The sequence below is a fragment of the Panicum hallii genome, chromosome 5 (genome assembly GCF_002211085.1).
Source record: "Panicum hallii strain FIL2 chromosome 5, PHallii_v3.1, whole genome shotgun sequence".
Taxonomy (NCBI): domain Eukaryota; kingdom Viridiplantae; phylum Streptophyta; class Magnoliopsida; order Poales; family Poaceae; genus Panicum; species Panicum hallii.
The window spans coordinates 54,705,056-54,722,292 of NC_038046.1; the positions used below are offsets into that span (position 1 = coordinate 54,705,056).

The following is a 17,237-nucleotide window of genomic DNA, read 5'->3' on the forward strand; positions in this document are numbered from 1 at the left end:
GGGAAAACAGGCGGGGAGGCGCGAGGAGGTGCGCGGGAACCGAGAATGCGCGGGCATGGGTGACAAATTTCGGGATTGGGAGCGCCTAGCGCTGGCGAAAACCAGGATCAGGATGACTCTAGTTTTGGGCGTGAGGAAAAATTAGGCAGGTGATTGGGCTACTGTTGGAAATCTAGTTTTCAGTTTTTTAGCCAAAACAGATTTTTGGGAATGGTTTTTAGGCACTCATGGAGATGCTCTTAACACTCCTTTTTCGTTGCCGTGCAGACCAAGCGGTTCCTCTGCTCCCCATCGTACTAAACCAATGTTTCATCACCATGATCATGATAGATGATACGCATCAGGTTTGTCATGGCGCGTAATAATCGCAATAGGTTAGTGCCTCACGAGAGTCGTCGCTTTGCCCCCCTCCACCGGGCACCTTGGAAATTGTGCGCGAATGACCAGCATGTCCCGAGTGTCTCCTCAAAATGTTTTGGCCGCTATAGTCTACACACAGACACACAGGACGCGAGGACTCCCCTTCACCATTTACTCAGCGTCTCAGCCACTTGCGCTGTCCTGTCCTCCCACCACTGATTCACCCCCTTTGCTCGTCTCGTCGCTCCCATGGCTCCATCCTTCTTTCTGCTCTTCCTCGTCTCGTCGGCGCCGCTGATGCTTGCGGCTGCAGCAGACGGGCAAGGAGCAGAGCCCTGCCCGACCGTGCCAGTGCCATGCGGCAAGGTGAACATCAGCTTCCCGTTCTCGATCGTCCCGGAGGAAGCGACGACGAGGAGCTGCGGCGCGATCGGGTTACAGGTTGTTTGCCTGAACAACATCCCGTTCCTCGGATACAATCGGCACTACCACCAGTTCCAGATCCTCGACATCTACTACGGCAACGCCTCCTTGCTCGTCGTCGATACGTACAAGCTCGAGCAGTTCGATAGCTCTGGCCCCAAACCCTGCCTCGCCCCGGAGAACAACAGCTCCAACAAGCTCGGCCTTCCCTTCTCGATCAGCAGTAAAAACCAGAACCTGATCTTCTACAACTGCACCAAGCCGCTGACGGAGAAGGTGCAGCGGAGCGGGGGGCTTGTGGAGACCAGGTGCGGGAACAAGACGTTTGCTCGCGTCGCCGAGCGTCTCGACGAGTCTGGCAGCTACGGCGGCTCTTTTCTGGTGGGCTGCACAGCTACCTTGGTGCCGGTGCTCGTGGGGTCTGGCAAGGCGAACGCAAGCAGATACGAGGAGCTCGTCAAACATGGCTTCCTGTTGTCATGGCAGGTGCCACCGTTGTCAGGTAAATTTCACTATTCAAACTGAACTGATACTAATTTGAGGCCATCTTTTAGGGAGAACTCACAGCAATGCATAAATGCATCTAACTTGTGGAAGTAGGCAAGTATTAACTGTAGTAGCGTCCGGTAAGTGTTGGTTTGTCGAAGTTAAAGGTGGTGTAGCTGGTGTTGCTTCGTCTCCCATCTACTAGTTGCAAAACCTTTTTTCCATTACACTCTTGGCAGCATATTAGCGCTGCTTTATTAGACTTGCCCTACTTATCCTTAGCAAGTCCCACGCAACTTGTTTTCTTGCAATGTAGCTAAAGAATTCTGGTTCTGCTCGGGAGGCAAATATTCCTAGAAATACGATGACGAGAATAGTCAGATTAGACTGATGAACAGTGCTGGAGGAGAGGGGACTGATCGAAGACTTGGATGGTTGGACCTAGCCAACCGTGCCGTGTTCTCCCAGCTCCCGCGCAGCCACGGAAATTGCTTCAAGTTTCTATCAGTTGAGAAGACTAACCAGTCAAATTTCGCCTGCATTAGTTGAATCAGTTGAACCATCATCATTCACTGACTTGCCCACTTTCCTAACTTCCTTTCAGAAAAACAAAGAATGAATATCCTCGCGGCACCGCACAGCCACGGAAATTGCTTCAAGTTTCTAATCGTACACTTGCAGTACCCCACCCCTCCCGCAGTTCTACCTCCTGTCGTGGTCTCGCATGCAGAGATGCCTGCTTGTCCTGTTCCAGCAGCAGCGGCTGCCCTGCTCTGCCCATTCATGCTGCTTCTCGCTCTGCTACTGCTAGCCAGTTCCACCCCCGCCGCCGCTGTCGCCGCCCTGAACACGAACACGTCGACGCCGTGCGCGGCGGCGTCGTGCGGCGGGAACCGCACCGTCGCCCGGAACACGTCGAACCCCTGCGCGCCGGCGCTCTGCGGGAGCCTCTCCATCGCCTACCCGTTCTGGCTCGCCGGCACGCATCCGCCGGAGTGCGGCTACAAAGCCTTCCAGGTTATATGCGACAGCCAGGGCAACGTTTCCCTGGCGAACTCGTACTGGAGGTACCAGATCCTGGACATCTTCTACCCCAGTAACTCGTTCAGAGCCATCCTGATGTCCAACGACACTTGCGACCTCGATACACTCTTCAACGCCTCCTCCGACCTCGGCCTCTCGCCGTTCAACATCAGCTCCAAGAACCAGGAGCTGTTCGTCCTCTACTCCTGCGATCTGGGCAGAAGACGCGTACCGCCTTCTTGGACGCGCGTCGTCTGCTCGACGCCGGATGACTCGCCGCCGGTGTTTGCCTTGCTTGGGAAGGAGTACGCGCCAGGTGGCACTGGGATGCCACCGCCGATGAACTGCAGCGTGTCGATGATTCCGGTGCTGGGATACGACGGAGCGACGGGGGCAGACTACCAGCGGCTGTTGAGGGGTGGGTCTCTGCTCGAGTACACGGATGCTGGGGCCTGCAAGGCTTGCACGGACACCGGCGGCCAGTGCCGGGTTGATGTATCCGAAGATGCGTTCAAGTGCTACGGCTGCACCGACGGCAGCAGCTGGTTCGTTTGCAGTGAAGCAGGTGAGTTTGTCATCCACCATCCTATCAACATGATATATTCCATTAATAACTGCGAATTATAATCCTAGGGGCTGTTTCGGAAAAGGAAACATGGTAAAATCCAATCGAGCAAAGGTGTTAACACTCTAAAACTAATGTGCGAGAGAGAGAGAGAGAGAATCGACGATTACACAAATGCAATCACTGTAAAAATGTCTAATCCATGTGTTCATAGAAAGAGCGGTCTTTTCATGGAAAACTCTAAGAGAACAAGTGAGAAACGGATCGACAAAAATCCGATCCACTCAAGTAATATCAATGCTGAAAATTGACAACCAACACTGATTTGTATTGAAGCGCCTAATAGTTAGTACTATCTTGTAGTCGTGGACATTTAAATACGTTTAAAGGGGCCTTAGGATTATAGTCCCTTGATTATATTAGAAAAAACAAGCATAATGGGCTGTCAGATGTAATCCTAAAATTTAGGCCGAGCTGGGCATCTGCTGCCAGCCCAAGCTGGCAAAGCAGACCTTGGTGCTGGCCCTCCTGAATACATTGGCAAGTGCCTTCACCATTCAGTACATACTGCCGTGTCACCGGCCTTCTCCACCATCTATTGACTGACTGTTACATGAACTTGGGAGCTACTACATCCTGTGGTTTAGATTGCCTTTAATGATGATTATTTCCGAGAGGGTCCCTGTTCGCCCTTATATAGTCTGGAGGGACAGGTTTACATGGAAGTTCTAATCGGGTACAAGCCCAGAAGTCCTACCCGAGTACTTCTTGGGTAATTTCCTACCGTGTCCGACTAGTTTTACTACCGTATGAGTAATCCTATTGCATTACGAGTAGTTACAACAGATGTAGGGTATGGGCCATATCCCATCCCGTATCCTAGAAGAAATATGCCACGTGGACAGTCCCGTGTGCCCGGGTCCGACACCCCTAACTCTGGCGCGCAACCCTCTCCACCGCTAGCTTTTTTATTGGCTGCTTTGGCTGTCGCCTGGAATTGACGCTAACCTCAGGCTCCTGACGGACAGGAAATGTGGAAAACAAATGCAATAATTCCATAGAAATCTGAGAGAAGTTTGATTGCAATGCCATTGTGCCCTCGTATTTGTAGAGGATCTCAAAGAGTACTTTACACAATTTCAACACTTGGCCCTTGTAACTGCATTTTTCGAATATCCGAGGACACGGAGGCCTTTTTAAGTAAAAAGCAAACTGGCCACCAAGTTTCAATTAGCCTTCACTCTTCCTTGGATTCGCTCGCGTGACCGTCATGTCATTGGCAACGACGATTGACTCGCGAAGCCCTTTCAGATCCATCATCACCCTTTTCTAGGCACTAGGATCACCTTCACAACTTAAGCCTTAGGCATGCTTTGCTCTCCAATCTTGGTGATACCGTGAAGCCTATCCGAGTTCGCCCTTTGTGTCACCAACTCCTCTTGGTCCTTTGCTAGAAAAGCCCGAAAGTCAACTAATATAAAACCTTTAACCAAGGAAAGAGGTTAGTAGGCAGGGATCATTTCCCCAATAGTAACCCCTCAAGTACCCTATCATAATAGGTTGATCTCACAAAATATTATGAAATGATTAGTTTCAATCTAAGGCTGTTCTCCCCTCCTGTTAAGATCAGGGTTTAACAGGGAACGCTTGAGACTACAGTGGATTTGATGAGCGATATTGTTTTTGCCATAATTTACAAGACTGGCTCCTTGATTCCCATATCGCTTGCCTATTTTTTCTTTTGCTTGGGGCTTGCGCCTCAAGTTTGTTACCCCTGTAGGAGGGGGAGGGGATTTTCATATAATTTTTTTTGGAGGAAGGAGAATATCGAGCCGTGTGTTTTCCTCATTAGATCCCGAAAGGGGGAGGTAGGCGGTTTCCCCAACAAACAAGGCTGGAATATCTTAGCAATAGATTGGCGAGTAAAAGGGTGGTGAATCACAATAATATCAACTTTAGGAAGTGGCACATCAAGGAATCAAACTTAGTAGAGTATCATATAATTCACATTTCATGAGCATAACTCGTTCCTCCCTTTTAGCAAAAGAATCAATAGTTAATATTATGTTCTATTTCAGGTGGCAACTGGAAAAACAAGAAGAAGATGATGCTAATAGGTATGCAAAGCTTGACTAAAATTTCACAAGCAATCCATGATTTATGTCTTTAAATACAAAACTGGATGAACTGGAGTAAAATTATTAGTCTTTATATACAACTAGTTCCAGTACTTTGCACTTCGTACTTCCTCCTATCTTTTTTTTTTAAATGATGATGTTATTATGAATGCTCATAATGTATGCCTTGGTATTTTAAGTGAAAGATAATAACATCTATTTTAGTTTCAGTTTCAATGTCAGTAGTTGCAAGCTTACTACTACCATGTATATATGTGTTGCGAAGGCATAGAAAGAGGGAAACACTACATCTTTTTATATGCGAAAAGACTAGCAGCAATATTGAGAAGAAAATCGAGGCCCTAATAGTATTACATGGATCACTAGCTCCAAATAGATACAAGTACTCGGAAGTAACAAAGATAACGTCTTCTCTTAATCATAAACTTGGGGAAGGTGGCTATGGCATGGTTTTGAAAGGGAGGCTAGATGACAATCGTCTAGTTGCTGTGAAATTCTTGCATGACTCAAAGGAAGGAGAGGAGTTTGTGAACGAGGTTATGAGTATCGGCAGGACCTCTCATGTTAATATTGTTAGTTTATTTGGATTTTGTTTGGAAGGCTCGAAACGGGCCCTGATATATGAGTTCATGCCCAATGGTTCTTTAGATAAGTACATCTATTCAGAGAATCCTAAAGCAGTTCTAGGATGGGAAAATCTCTATACAATAGCAATTGGGATTGCTCGAGGATTGGAATACTTGCACCATAGTTGTAATACACGCATTGTCCATTTTGATATCAAGCCCCAAAATATCCTTCTAGATCAGAATTTTCACCCAAAAATTGCTGATTTTGGTTTGGCTAAATTGTGTCGTACCAAGGAGAGCAAGCTTTCTATGACTGGTGCTAGAGGAACAGTTGGGTTTATTGCTCCTGAAGTGCATTCTCGAACCTTTGGAGTTGTTTCAACAAAATCAGATGTTTATAGTTATGGAATGATGTTACTAGAGATGGTTGGAGGGAGGAAAAATGTGAATTCAGTGGCTCAAAAATCAAGTGAAAAGTATTTTCCACATTGGATTTATGACCACTTTGGTCATGACGATGGATTACAAGCATGTGAAGTCTCAAGTCAAAATGAAGGAATAGCCAGGAAGATGACTCTGATTGGACTGTGGTGCATCCAAATATTACCAATGCATCGCCCTACCATAACAAAGGTTTTGGAAATGTTTGAGCGAGGTTTAGATGAATTGGACATGCCACCAAGGCAAAACTTCAGTCAAATACTGTAAGATATATATTTGCGCGATATACATTTCTGCAACTGCTAATTCCATTTACAATAATATTGACATCGCAACATCTTTGTTCACTATTTTGCAGCGAAGATCCGTTTTACAGTTTGAATGCAGAAAGCACAAGAACAATCAGTGGTGCGGAAACACAAGTTTTTAGCGAAGTACTAAAGATGAAGGAGATAAGCGTTGTAAATTCAAAAACCTTACAACGGTTACCAACTCTATGAGGTTACATATACCTTGCATTTGAATTAGGCATTAAACGTGTATGTCTATATGAGAGAAGGTTCAAATCTTAATAAGTTATTAGGATACTTGTTGCAAAAGAAAAGGCTATAAGCCTACTATAACTTTTTTTCCAAGACCATAAAAATTAAGGCCTCTGAGGGAAAGTTATACTATCCAAGATGCATGTGATGCTTTTTACGCAATGTTAACATATCTGTATTTTTGTTAGTTACAACTTGTCAGTTGTACCTGTTTATTCCCTCACGCGCCAGAACCTCCCTGCCCTGTAGTCATCCATCACTCAAAATCTTCCAAACGCTGATGATATATATGCGCTCCAATCAAGTAATCGGACGTGTGAGCGGCGTCGACTAAGCAAAACAATTTCAGGTGATTGACAAATCGCATCGTGACCATTCAGCCATACTTTTCCAGATGATTAAGAAGAGCTCAAGACCTTCTCACCTGAAGTCTGAACCGCTGTCCCATACGAACAGTCAAAGAAATCACAAGAAAGATTAAGAGATCGTCTCGATTGGTATCTTCGTTGAAAGAATGCTAGCTGCGTGCACACTCCCGTAGAAGTCGCTAGACTCGCTGCTAGCCAGGTGTTGTTTTCATAGACACTATAAAAAACGATTTGTTTGTAGGGACGTTTCATTTTCAGCCCAAAAGATAACCCGTTTCTAGAAATGGAGCAGGATTACTGTAGCAATTCACCTGTCTCTAAAAATATAATTTTAGCGACAGGTGATGGCGTCACCCGTCCCTGGAAATGACCGCCATTTTTAGGACGGATGATGGCATCATCCGCCCCTCAAATAGTCCCACGCAAAAAAAAGTTTATAATTTTTTCATACAATCTCGGATGAAGTTAAACTTTATACCAAAATTGTAGAGATTGACGAGATCGATAATTTTGTAGTTGAAATTTTTTTCATTGAAGATCATTTAATAGTCCAAAAAATTATTATAAATTATCTAATAGCTATGACTGTATCTCATACAACACAAGTTATACTTCGAGATTTCCATAATTTTAACCTTTATGTACACTGAAATATACTTAGCATATTTTTATCTTCAGTTTATAATAACCATAGTGTAGAAGTTTCATTTTTTATTTATTTTGCTATATGTAAAGATTTAAATGAATTTTCGAAATAAAGTAGAAAAATATTTTTAAGGGCGTCACCCGCCCCTTCAAATCAATTTCAGAGTTAATACAAAAGAATAGCATACCTTATACAATCATAGAGTCACAAGTGACTGTATAGTGTGGTTGAGAGAAAGGTACACGTGAGGCTTGAGGTATGCGAACTCCGGATGATGCAAGTGTGCATATTTTGCCAAAAAAAATTGTACCTCAATAGTGCAGTGGCTAGTTGGCTGCAATTTTTTTTTCTTTTTTATTTATCTGTTTTCAATTTTATTTTTATTTTTTACTTTCTGAAAATTGATTTGTAGAGATGAGGTGGGTCACGCCATGATCCGCTTCTAAAAATTATTTTCAAGAGGCGCATTACCTGTCTTCGATAATAGTATTTCTATCTGCGAGAAGTAGGAACGGGTACGCATCCGTACTAAAAAATGTTTTTTATAGTGAGAACTGGACGAGTTACGTACCTGTTCTCGGTCAGTGTTTCCCAAAAGACGTCAAGAGCTTTTGCCATGATCTTTTATTAGAAGGAAAAAGGACAAACAAGAACAACAGGGGGATGGTAAAACAGAAAAAAAAAACAGCTCCCTCCCAGCAACCAATAGCACAACTACAGATGAGAGACCAACCAGAATGAGACAACCTTGCACTCAGGCTCAGCACCTTCACGACGGCATCGGCACGGAGCCAGGTAGTTCTCCCATGTACGCTTACCACGACAGGAACGACTAACCGGACAGTCCGCCGGCGATCGCGACAGGCCAGTGCACGTTCATACTAGATGGAGCCGGTGCTCCGGCCGGATCGACTGCCGGAGGCGGCGGCCATGACCCATGACGGTGGCGAACAACCGCCGGCTGCTGAAGGGCGTTCGTCCTGGAGCGGGAGTCGGCCGGCCTTGGGCGACTGCCAGGCTTTGGCCGAGGGAGCGGCGGGCACAGTGCCGGTACGACGAGGCCGCCGCCGCGTTCGCGCGCCTCTCCCCCGATGGCCGGCAGGCTGCGCGCAAGGTGGACGTGCGTGCACCGGCGAGTCTGTAGCCCCCATGCATGGCCCCACCTGCGGATCGGACTTGCCCACGTGTCACGTACGTTCTGCTGCTTCAGTCTGCCTGGGCGCGGGTGGCAGTCGGCAGAGATCGATATGGTTTTAGCTCCAAGACTTTGCTGATCCACCGCAATACGCGGATGGCGACGCCTCCGTGGCGCATTGGCGTTGTCGCGTTAGTGGCTTCTGCCCTTTTAACCCTCCGGTATCATGAGGTTTCGGCGTACGCTTACTGCTTCCACTTGCATTATTGTGCGTAGCTCTCAGTGGCTTCCCTCAATACTGGCAGACAGGATTGCCACTGTCTCGTGATGTAGTCATGCCCAATTGGTGGTGACACCGACGAGATCGACAAGACCGCGGTGCGCCCGCTGGCCACGTACGTGCGCCGGCGAGTCATGCCTGCCCACGTACTGCTTCAGTGAACAGTCAGCTTGTGTGAACGCCGACGGACACAGTATCAGCGCACGTGTTCAGTTGCAAGAAATTTTTGATCCGTTTGGGCTTGTCCTTCCCAATCGATGGGGTACCGTGCAAGCAAGACTATCGGGCGCACATGCGGCTAGCTCGAGTAGCCAGAAATTCTCTCATCTGTCTCTGAAGGATCGACTCTCTGTATTGAATTCATTCACGCCTGAAAAGGATCAAATTGGACTGAACATTACTGAGTACTGACCCAGTGAGTGGTGGAGATCAGTGGAGACGACTGAGCTGAGACTTGGTCACATCCGCGGACCATCCTGCACGGCAACCGGCAAGACTTGAAAGCTACGGTGCTCCAGCAGGCCTCCATGGCACAGCCTGGTGGCCACACTCCATGATCTCAGCTCTTCTCCCCAGCATCCGCAACACAGGCGACATGACTGCAGCGCTCCTGCCATCACTTCGTCTTCTCCACGCTCTGGCCTTCTTGCTAATAAGACTCTCAATTGCTAGTACGTCCCGAGCACCAGAACCGCCCGAGCAACCAGCAGGCTGCTCGTCGCCCAAGGCATGCGGGGGCCTGAACGTCCCCTACCCGTTCTGGCTGGAGGAGCCCGGCCGGCCGCCGTGCGGGTCGCCGCCCTTCCAGCTCATGTGCAACGCCAGCGGCGCGTTCCTGAGCCACTCCATGTTCCAGGCGTACCGGGTGGTCGCCATCTTCGCCCGGAACAGCTCCGTCCACGTCGTCGACGAGAACCTGCCCCTCGCCGCCGGCTGCCCGGCGCCGTGCTTCAACATCTCGCTCGCCATGGGGCTGGGGGCGTTCGCCATCAGCGAGGCCAACAGCGAGCTCCGGTTCCTCTCCCGATGCAAGGACCCTGTACCAGAGGATGTGCCTGGGTTCCGGCGCCTGCCTTGCGACAACGAGTCGTTCGTCGGGTTCGGAGGGCGGTTCGGGAGCAGCAGCAGATTCCACCGGGCGGTACCACCGGGCTGCCTCGTCTCCGTCGTGCCCACTCTTCCGGCTCCGGCGCCTCCGGATGGGCACGGGCACGATTACGTCGCGAGCATGAGGAGAGGATTTCTGCTGGAGTGGACGGTGGTCTCGGGGGACTGCTCCAAATGCATTGCGAGCGGCGGGGAGTGCATGTACCCTGACAACGGCCTGGGTTTCTCGTGCAATTGCCCTGATGGCATCCACTACCCCATGAGCTGCGGTGAGTACATGCATGTTGGTTTGGATTTGGACCTTTACACTCCGTAGTCAGATGAAGCTTTTTTTAGTAATCATCATTCATTACATATTGTCAACACCACTGTTCATGATAATCAGTGTTATATGCAGTTCACTAAAAAAATAAAAATTAACCATTAACATAGTACTTGTTACCTATCATACTGAACTCATGGTTTCTGTGACTATGATTGTAAAAAAAATATTAAATTCAAGAAACATGCCTCCACATAAAAAAAGTAGGAAGCCTCATCTGCCCTTCAGGCTTCAGTCCTTCATCACCCGGGATGTATCTCCGTTCCCCTCTTGCGTAGTTCATCTGCAAAATATGGAAGCTTCAAATATTATACACATTCCCCCTCCTTTTGGAACCATCAATGTAGTAGCACAAATATTGCCTTTTCATAATTAATATTACGTGCTTTTTCCAGGTAGCAGCAAGAGGACTGGCAGAAAGACAACACTGATAGGTAATTAATTATGTTTAGCCATATCTTCATATATAAAATTTCAATTGTGACAAATGGTTATTCAATATGTTACAAATTATTTTTTAAACTCCGTTTGCACAGGATCATATAAGCATAACTTTAAGTTTAATGTTAAAATTTAGAGCAAGCAATATTTATGCCTTCAGATACATACATTACTGATCAATTTGGAGCAAAATTGAGGGTTATCTTGCTTATACTACTTTTGAGACCTTGTACTTACAGAAAAGGATAAACACTAATGATCAATGTTTACAGAATTCTCACGTCCATAATATAACTTCCCTTTTTTAAGAAAAAAAGTGACACGTCCTTTAATCTCAGTGCTGATGGCAGTAGGTGCAAGCTTGCTCCTTCCATGTATTTATGTGCTGATATGGTATATAAAGGGGCAAAAACTATGTTTTCTCTTTTTCAAAAAGGCTATCAGCAACAATGAAATGAACATTGAGGCGCTAATATCGTCACATGGATCACTAGCTCCAAAAAGGTACAAGTACTCAGAAGCAACAAAGATAACATCTTCGATGAATGATAAGCTTGGAGAAGGTGGTTATGGTGTTGTTTTCAAAGGAAGGCTACATGATGGCCGTCTAGTCGCTGTGAAATTCTTGCATGATTCCAAAGCAAAAGGGGAGGAATTTGTGAACGAGGTTATGAGCATTGGCAGGACCTCGCATGTTAATATTGTTAGCTTATATGGGTTTTGCTTGGAGGGGTCAAAACGAGCTCTTATATACGAGTACATGTCCAATGGTTCTTTAGATAAGTATATCTACTCGAAGAATCCCAAAGAGATTTTAGGATGGGAAAGGCTCTATGCAATAGCAGTTGGAATTGCCCGTGGATTAGAATATTTGCACCACAGTTGTAATACACGCATCGTCCATTTCGACATCAAACCTCAAAATATCCTTCTTGATCACAATTTTTGCCCCAAGATTGCTGATTTTGGTCTAGCTAAATTATGCCGCACCAAGGAGAGCAAGCTTTCAGTGACTGGTGCTAGAGGAACAATCGGATTCATTGCTCCTGAAGTGCACACACGAACATTTGGAGTGGTTTCGACAAAATCTGATGTTTATAGTTATGGAATGTTGTTGCTAGAGATGGTTGGAGGCAGGAAAAATGTGAAAACAGCTGTCGAAAAGTCAAGTTAAAATTATTTTCCAGATTGGATTTATGATCACTTTGGTCAAGATGATGGATTACAAGCTTGTGAAGTTACACAGGAGGTTGAGGAAATTGCAAAAAAGATGAGTTTGATTGGCTTGTGGTGCATACAAATATTACCTATGCATCGCCCTACAATAACCAAAGTTTTAGAAATGTTTGAAAGAGGCTTAGACGAATTGGAGATGCCATCAAAGCAAAACTTCAGCCAAGTATTGTAAGATATTCTTCTACTCATTTCTGTACTTGTCCAATACCATTTTTGTAAAGTTGATACACACAGCTACTTTTCCTTTTCTTTTTTTCCAGGGAAGGTCCAGCTTACAATTTGGATGTAGAAAGTACAAGTTCCAGCTGCCCTACGGAAACCCAAGGTTATAGCGATAACTGAACTGACATACTAAAGATCAAGGAGATAAGCCTTGTGAATTCAGAAATCCGACAACGGTTGTTACCCACTCTGTAACATCTTTAGGCATTTCACTGAAAGTTGAAACATGTTCCGACAGTATCATTGTGAATAGTTTATTGTTTATAGAGATGGAGCTCAAATCTGAAGGTACTGGATGGTTATTGTTATCAAAAGAAAGGTCACTAGCCTACCGTATTACCTTGCATTGGAGGTCAGACACCTTAACAAGTATCGTCCGAGCTTATAACACATCCCTGTAATATCTATGTATATACTGTAAATTTCAAAAAATAAAATCCACCTAATCCAAACTCCCTTATGTTCGTGAATCGTAAACGTCTTCCCCTTTTTCAAGTATAGCGGGCGCACTGGTAACTATCCAATCGAAAATCAGAACGCGTTTTCTGTGAACCAAATCACCTAATCAAACTGGCCTACGTCTGTGTCTGCCAACTGAAACTCGCAAAGTCACAGCAAGTCAGCAATCAGTAAATCTGCGGCAGAATCGGAGAGCAATCTACTTACTTGTTCCTTGGATGCCATTCAAGTATTCGACCAAATCAACGACATCCGTGTTGACTGCATCAACCGCGCCACGGCGCCAGGGAGCACAGCTCACGCACAGAGAGTTCCAAGACAGTTGGTTGACTAGCCTCCGTCAAACTACGCATGCAGGGAAACGTTGACTCAGTCCAATCCCTCTCGGTCGAGCTTTTTCTTGCTTCAGTGTGGAGTTTGTAAGCCCAAACAGTGCTCTGTGTTATCAACTTATTGTAGCCTTGGTCTAGTTAGGTTTAGTTACGTTTTAAAAAATCCACCGACGCCCGCCATAGTTGAATTCGTTGCATCATCATTCAACTGCGCACACTCTCACTCCTGACTAGCATGTTGTCGCACAGCTGCAATCCTGCAATACTCTCCTTTCCCATTGCGGCGTTGCAAAGATGCACCTATCTCCTGCTACCTCGCTGACGCTGTGCTTGGCCCTGCTACTGCTCATTCCCCAAACCAGGTCCACCACGACTACAGGCGCTCCGAACGCGGCGGCGCCCTGCGCGCCGGCGTGGTGCGGGGACCTGGCCATCGCCTACCCGTTCTGGCTCGCCGGCACGCATCCGCCGGAGTGCGGCGGCCACCAAGCCTTCCAGGTAACATGTGACAACGCCACCGCCTACTTCAAGAACTCGCTCTGGACCTACCGAATCCAGGCCATCTTCTACGAAATGAAGCGTATAAGAGTCACCAACGCCGACCTGTTGGATGGCGCTTGCAACGTCGACAAGTTGGCCAACGCCTCCTCCGTCGTCGACCCGTTCTACGTTAGCTCCGAAATGAACCAGGAGCTCTTCTTCCTCCACGGCTGCAACCTGCGGGCACAGCAGCTGCCTCCTTCTTGGGCGCCACTGCGCTGCGCGAATGGCTCCTTCGCCTGGCTTTCTGGCCAGTACAGGCCCGACGACGACTCGATGACACTGCCGGGGAACTGCAACGTGTCGATGGTGCCGGTGATGGCATACGATGGGGCGACGGGGTCGGACTATCAGCGGCTCGTGGAGGGAGGGTTTATGCTTGAGTACTTCCCGGAGGGCTGCGAGGGTTGCCGCTGCCCCGACGGCGTCACCTGCGGTGAGTTCAATGCCATATAGGCTTTCTTTTTTAGGGAAATTAAACGCTCCGCTTTCCGTTGCTGAATAATTCATTTCATTAAGCATCAACACTAATATAGCCCAAACACTCTTCGGTTTAGCTACTACAATACTAATCTTGAGGAAATTTGCAGGGCAAAAATAGACAGCACAATTTACCCTTGTTTTTTTTTCAAAAAAAACAGAGCACGCTTACACTCGCTATCAGCCTAACTTATGTTATAATATAATGTTAATTGTTTAATTCTCACTATATATGCTTCGGGTCCACCCATCAACGATGCTGTTGGACCAAACTAAAATTTCTGGTGGAAACGTTGCGTGATTTAAAGAGCTGAGAAAATATGCTTTCCTGGTTTTCACTAGCAAGTAGATACATATGTTCTCCAAAATATTAAAACTCCAAACGCATTTTTTTAACTTAAACAATAGTCACATGCGTCAATCTCAAAATTTCTAATGCCACTCAAACTTATGGCTACTGCAGGAACAACCGAGAGGGCCCACAGGAAGATTACAATAATAGGTAAATACATAACACATTGGACCTTAACAATATAAATATATTTAAGCAGGCTATCATCTCATAAAAGAATATTTCATCTGGAGCATGATTGGTACCTATGTGAGAAAAGGATAAAGTATATTCTTGGCTGCAACTCTTAAATCATCTAAAACCCATCCCAGACACTAGCAAAAGGTGATGTTGACCGAGTTTGGCCCACATGCTGCAGCGAGTTGGAACTCAGCATGATAAAAACGGCACCCATTCAAATCAAGGTTATTATAGTTTGTTCCATCATCTAATGATCATATACTGACATGTTTCACTTGAATGCTGACATGTTCCCTGTAAAAAAAACAAGCACAAACATCGATCGAGCTAGCTGGCAGGACCATGGCTCCCCTCATGTTCTAATTTTCTTTGTTGTAGCCGTTGAGATCAAGGGAAATTTTAGTGCATGTTCCAGTATTTGATCCCCACTATCATGGAACCTTACATGAGCTAACTTAAATGGCCCATCAATCTTTTAATAGCCCTGCTACTGAGCAGAAGCACTGTTGAGGGATCCAAAAAGCGCTTCTGTTAGGTCCCATACTATATTACTACATGGCCACCCCGAAGGAACTGGATGTTTGGTGATTTTCCTCTGTCATTCTTCCTACTAAATATTTATCACTTCCAGAAGAAAACTATAAAAGTGTTCAATCAATGGGAATAACAGATAGGCTGGCTAATGTGGCCAAAGTGGTCTGCGGTGGTAGTGGTACGGTTCAGATAGCAGGGGCATGCATTCTAACTGGTCTTGTAGAGCACTACCAAAATTAGAGCGCAGAAAGCGTTGATAGAATAACAAATAATGTATGGATTTTGAATTTTTTTCAAAGTAAATAACATATACTTTAATCTCAGGATCAACAGCAGCAGCTGCAAGCTTACTCGTTCTATGTATTTGTGTGCTGATATGGAAGAGGAAGGTGAAACAACTATGGTTTCTCCTTGGCACAAAGACCATGTACACCACTGAAAGGAACACCGAGGCTCTAATAGCATCACATGGATCCCTAGCTCCAAAAAGATACAGGTACACAGAGGTAGCGAATATTACTTCTTCTCTCAATAACAAGCTTGGAGAAGGTGGTTATGGAACAGTTTTCAAAGGGAGGCTATATGACGGTCGCCTGGTTGCTGTGAAATTCTTGCACGAGTGCAAAGCAAATGGTGATGAATTCGTGAACGAGGTTATGAGCATCGGAAGGACGTCTCATGTTAATATTGTCAGCCTATTTGGGTTTTGTTTGGAGCGCACAAAAAGAGCTCTCATATATGAGTACATGCCTAATGGTTCTTTGGATCAGTATATTTATTCTGAGAACCCCAAAGAAACCTTAGGGTGGCAAAAGCTCTATACAATAGCAATTGGGATTGCTCGTGGCCTAGAATACTTGCACCATAGTTGTAATACACGGATTGTCCACTTCGATATCAAGCCTCAAAACATCCTTCTAGATCAGGACTTTTGCCCAAAGATTTCTGATTTTGGTTTAGCTAAATTGTGTCATACCAAGGAGAGTAAGCTTTCAATGACCGGTGCTAGAGGAACAATTGGATTCATTGCTCCTGAAGTCCATTCTCGAACCTTTGGAGTTGTTTCAACAAAATCAGATGTTTATAGTTATGGAATGATGTTGCTAGAGATGGTTGGAGGCAGAAAAAACGTGAAATCGATGGCTCAAAAGTCAAGTGAAAAGTATTTTCCACACTGGATTTATGACCACTTTACCGAAGATGATGGGTTACAGGCTTGTGAGGTCACAAGTGAGGCTGATGAAATTGCCAAAAAGATGACTTTGATTGGTTTTTGGTGCATACAAGTATTACCTGTGCATCGCCCTACAATAACCAAGGTTTTAGAAATGTTTGAAAGAGGATTAGACAGTTTGGACATGCCCCCAAGACAAAACTTCAGCCAAATACTGTAAGATATTCTCTCTAGATATTTCTGCAATTGTAATTTTTAATAGGTGGGTATACAAGTAATTTGTTTTTTTTCTCCAGCGAAGATTCAGTTTACAGACTGGATACAGAAAGCAGGAGTCCCAGCAGTTCTACCAAAACACAAGGTTCTTTTGAGGAGATAAACCTTGGGAATGGGAAAATTCTATGACATCTGTAAAACTAACACTTCAAGACATAGAGCTTTAAAGATGGATCTGCAGACCTTCCCATCTAAAGTCATGCTCAATAGGTCATTTAGGATTATGAAAAAATCTCCTGTAAACTAAAGAATGATTATGAAACTTCCACAAATGTATGCAGCGCGTGGCAGGAGTGTTCTTGTCATGCCCATATACTATTACTCCAGTAACTTCACAATCAGGCCAAACTGCAGAAGGCTCATACATAAAAGTATTGTGTGTGACTTGGTCAGCGCTCCCATGTTGGAATTCTCATGCACCTGCCAGGACGTCCACGGCAGCTGAATGTGAACTTCCCTCCCATCACAAGTCTGTGGCTAACATTCACATTCATGAGCTTCTAGTCCTTTGTACCATCTACGTAAGTTAGCTTTCGTTCTCAATTGGTTTCAGCTGTACAGTCCTCGAGTCACCGCAACCAGGTGCAGCGAACACAAGCAAACTTA

The 17,237-nt window shown here is 45.6% G+C and overlaps 1 protein-coding gene and 1 pseudogene across 1 annotated transcript; both read left to right on the top strand.

The window, feature by feature from the left end:
• The first annotated feature begins 526 nt into the window (after positions 1 to 526).
• LOC112892806 lies at positions 527 to 12,740 on the top strand (annotated as a pseudogene).
• A 649-nt stretch (positions 12,741 to 13,389) lies between these two features.
• On the top strand, positions 13,390 to 17,082 carry LOC112892807 (LEAF RUST 10 DISEASE-RESISTANCE LOCUS RECEPTOR-LIKE PROTEIN KINASE-like 2.5). The gene is made up of 4 exons (XM_025959916.1): positions 13,390 to 14,071; positions 14,579 to 14,617; positions 15,506 to 16,571; positions 16,652 to 17,082. Exons 1-4 carry the CDS (start codon positions 13,390 to 13,392, stop codon positions 16,758 to 16,760), a joined length of 1,896 nt encoding a protein of 631 aa, XP_025815701.1. The 3' UTR covers positions 16,761 to 17,082.
• The last annotated feature ends 155 nt before the right edge of the window (positions 17,083 to 17,237 follow it).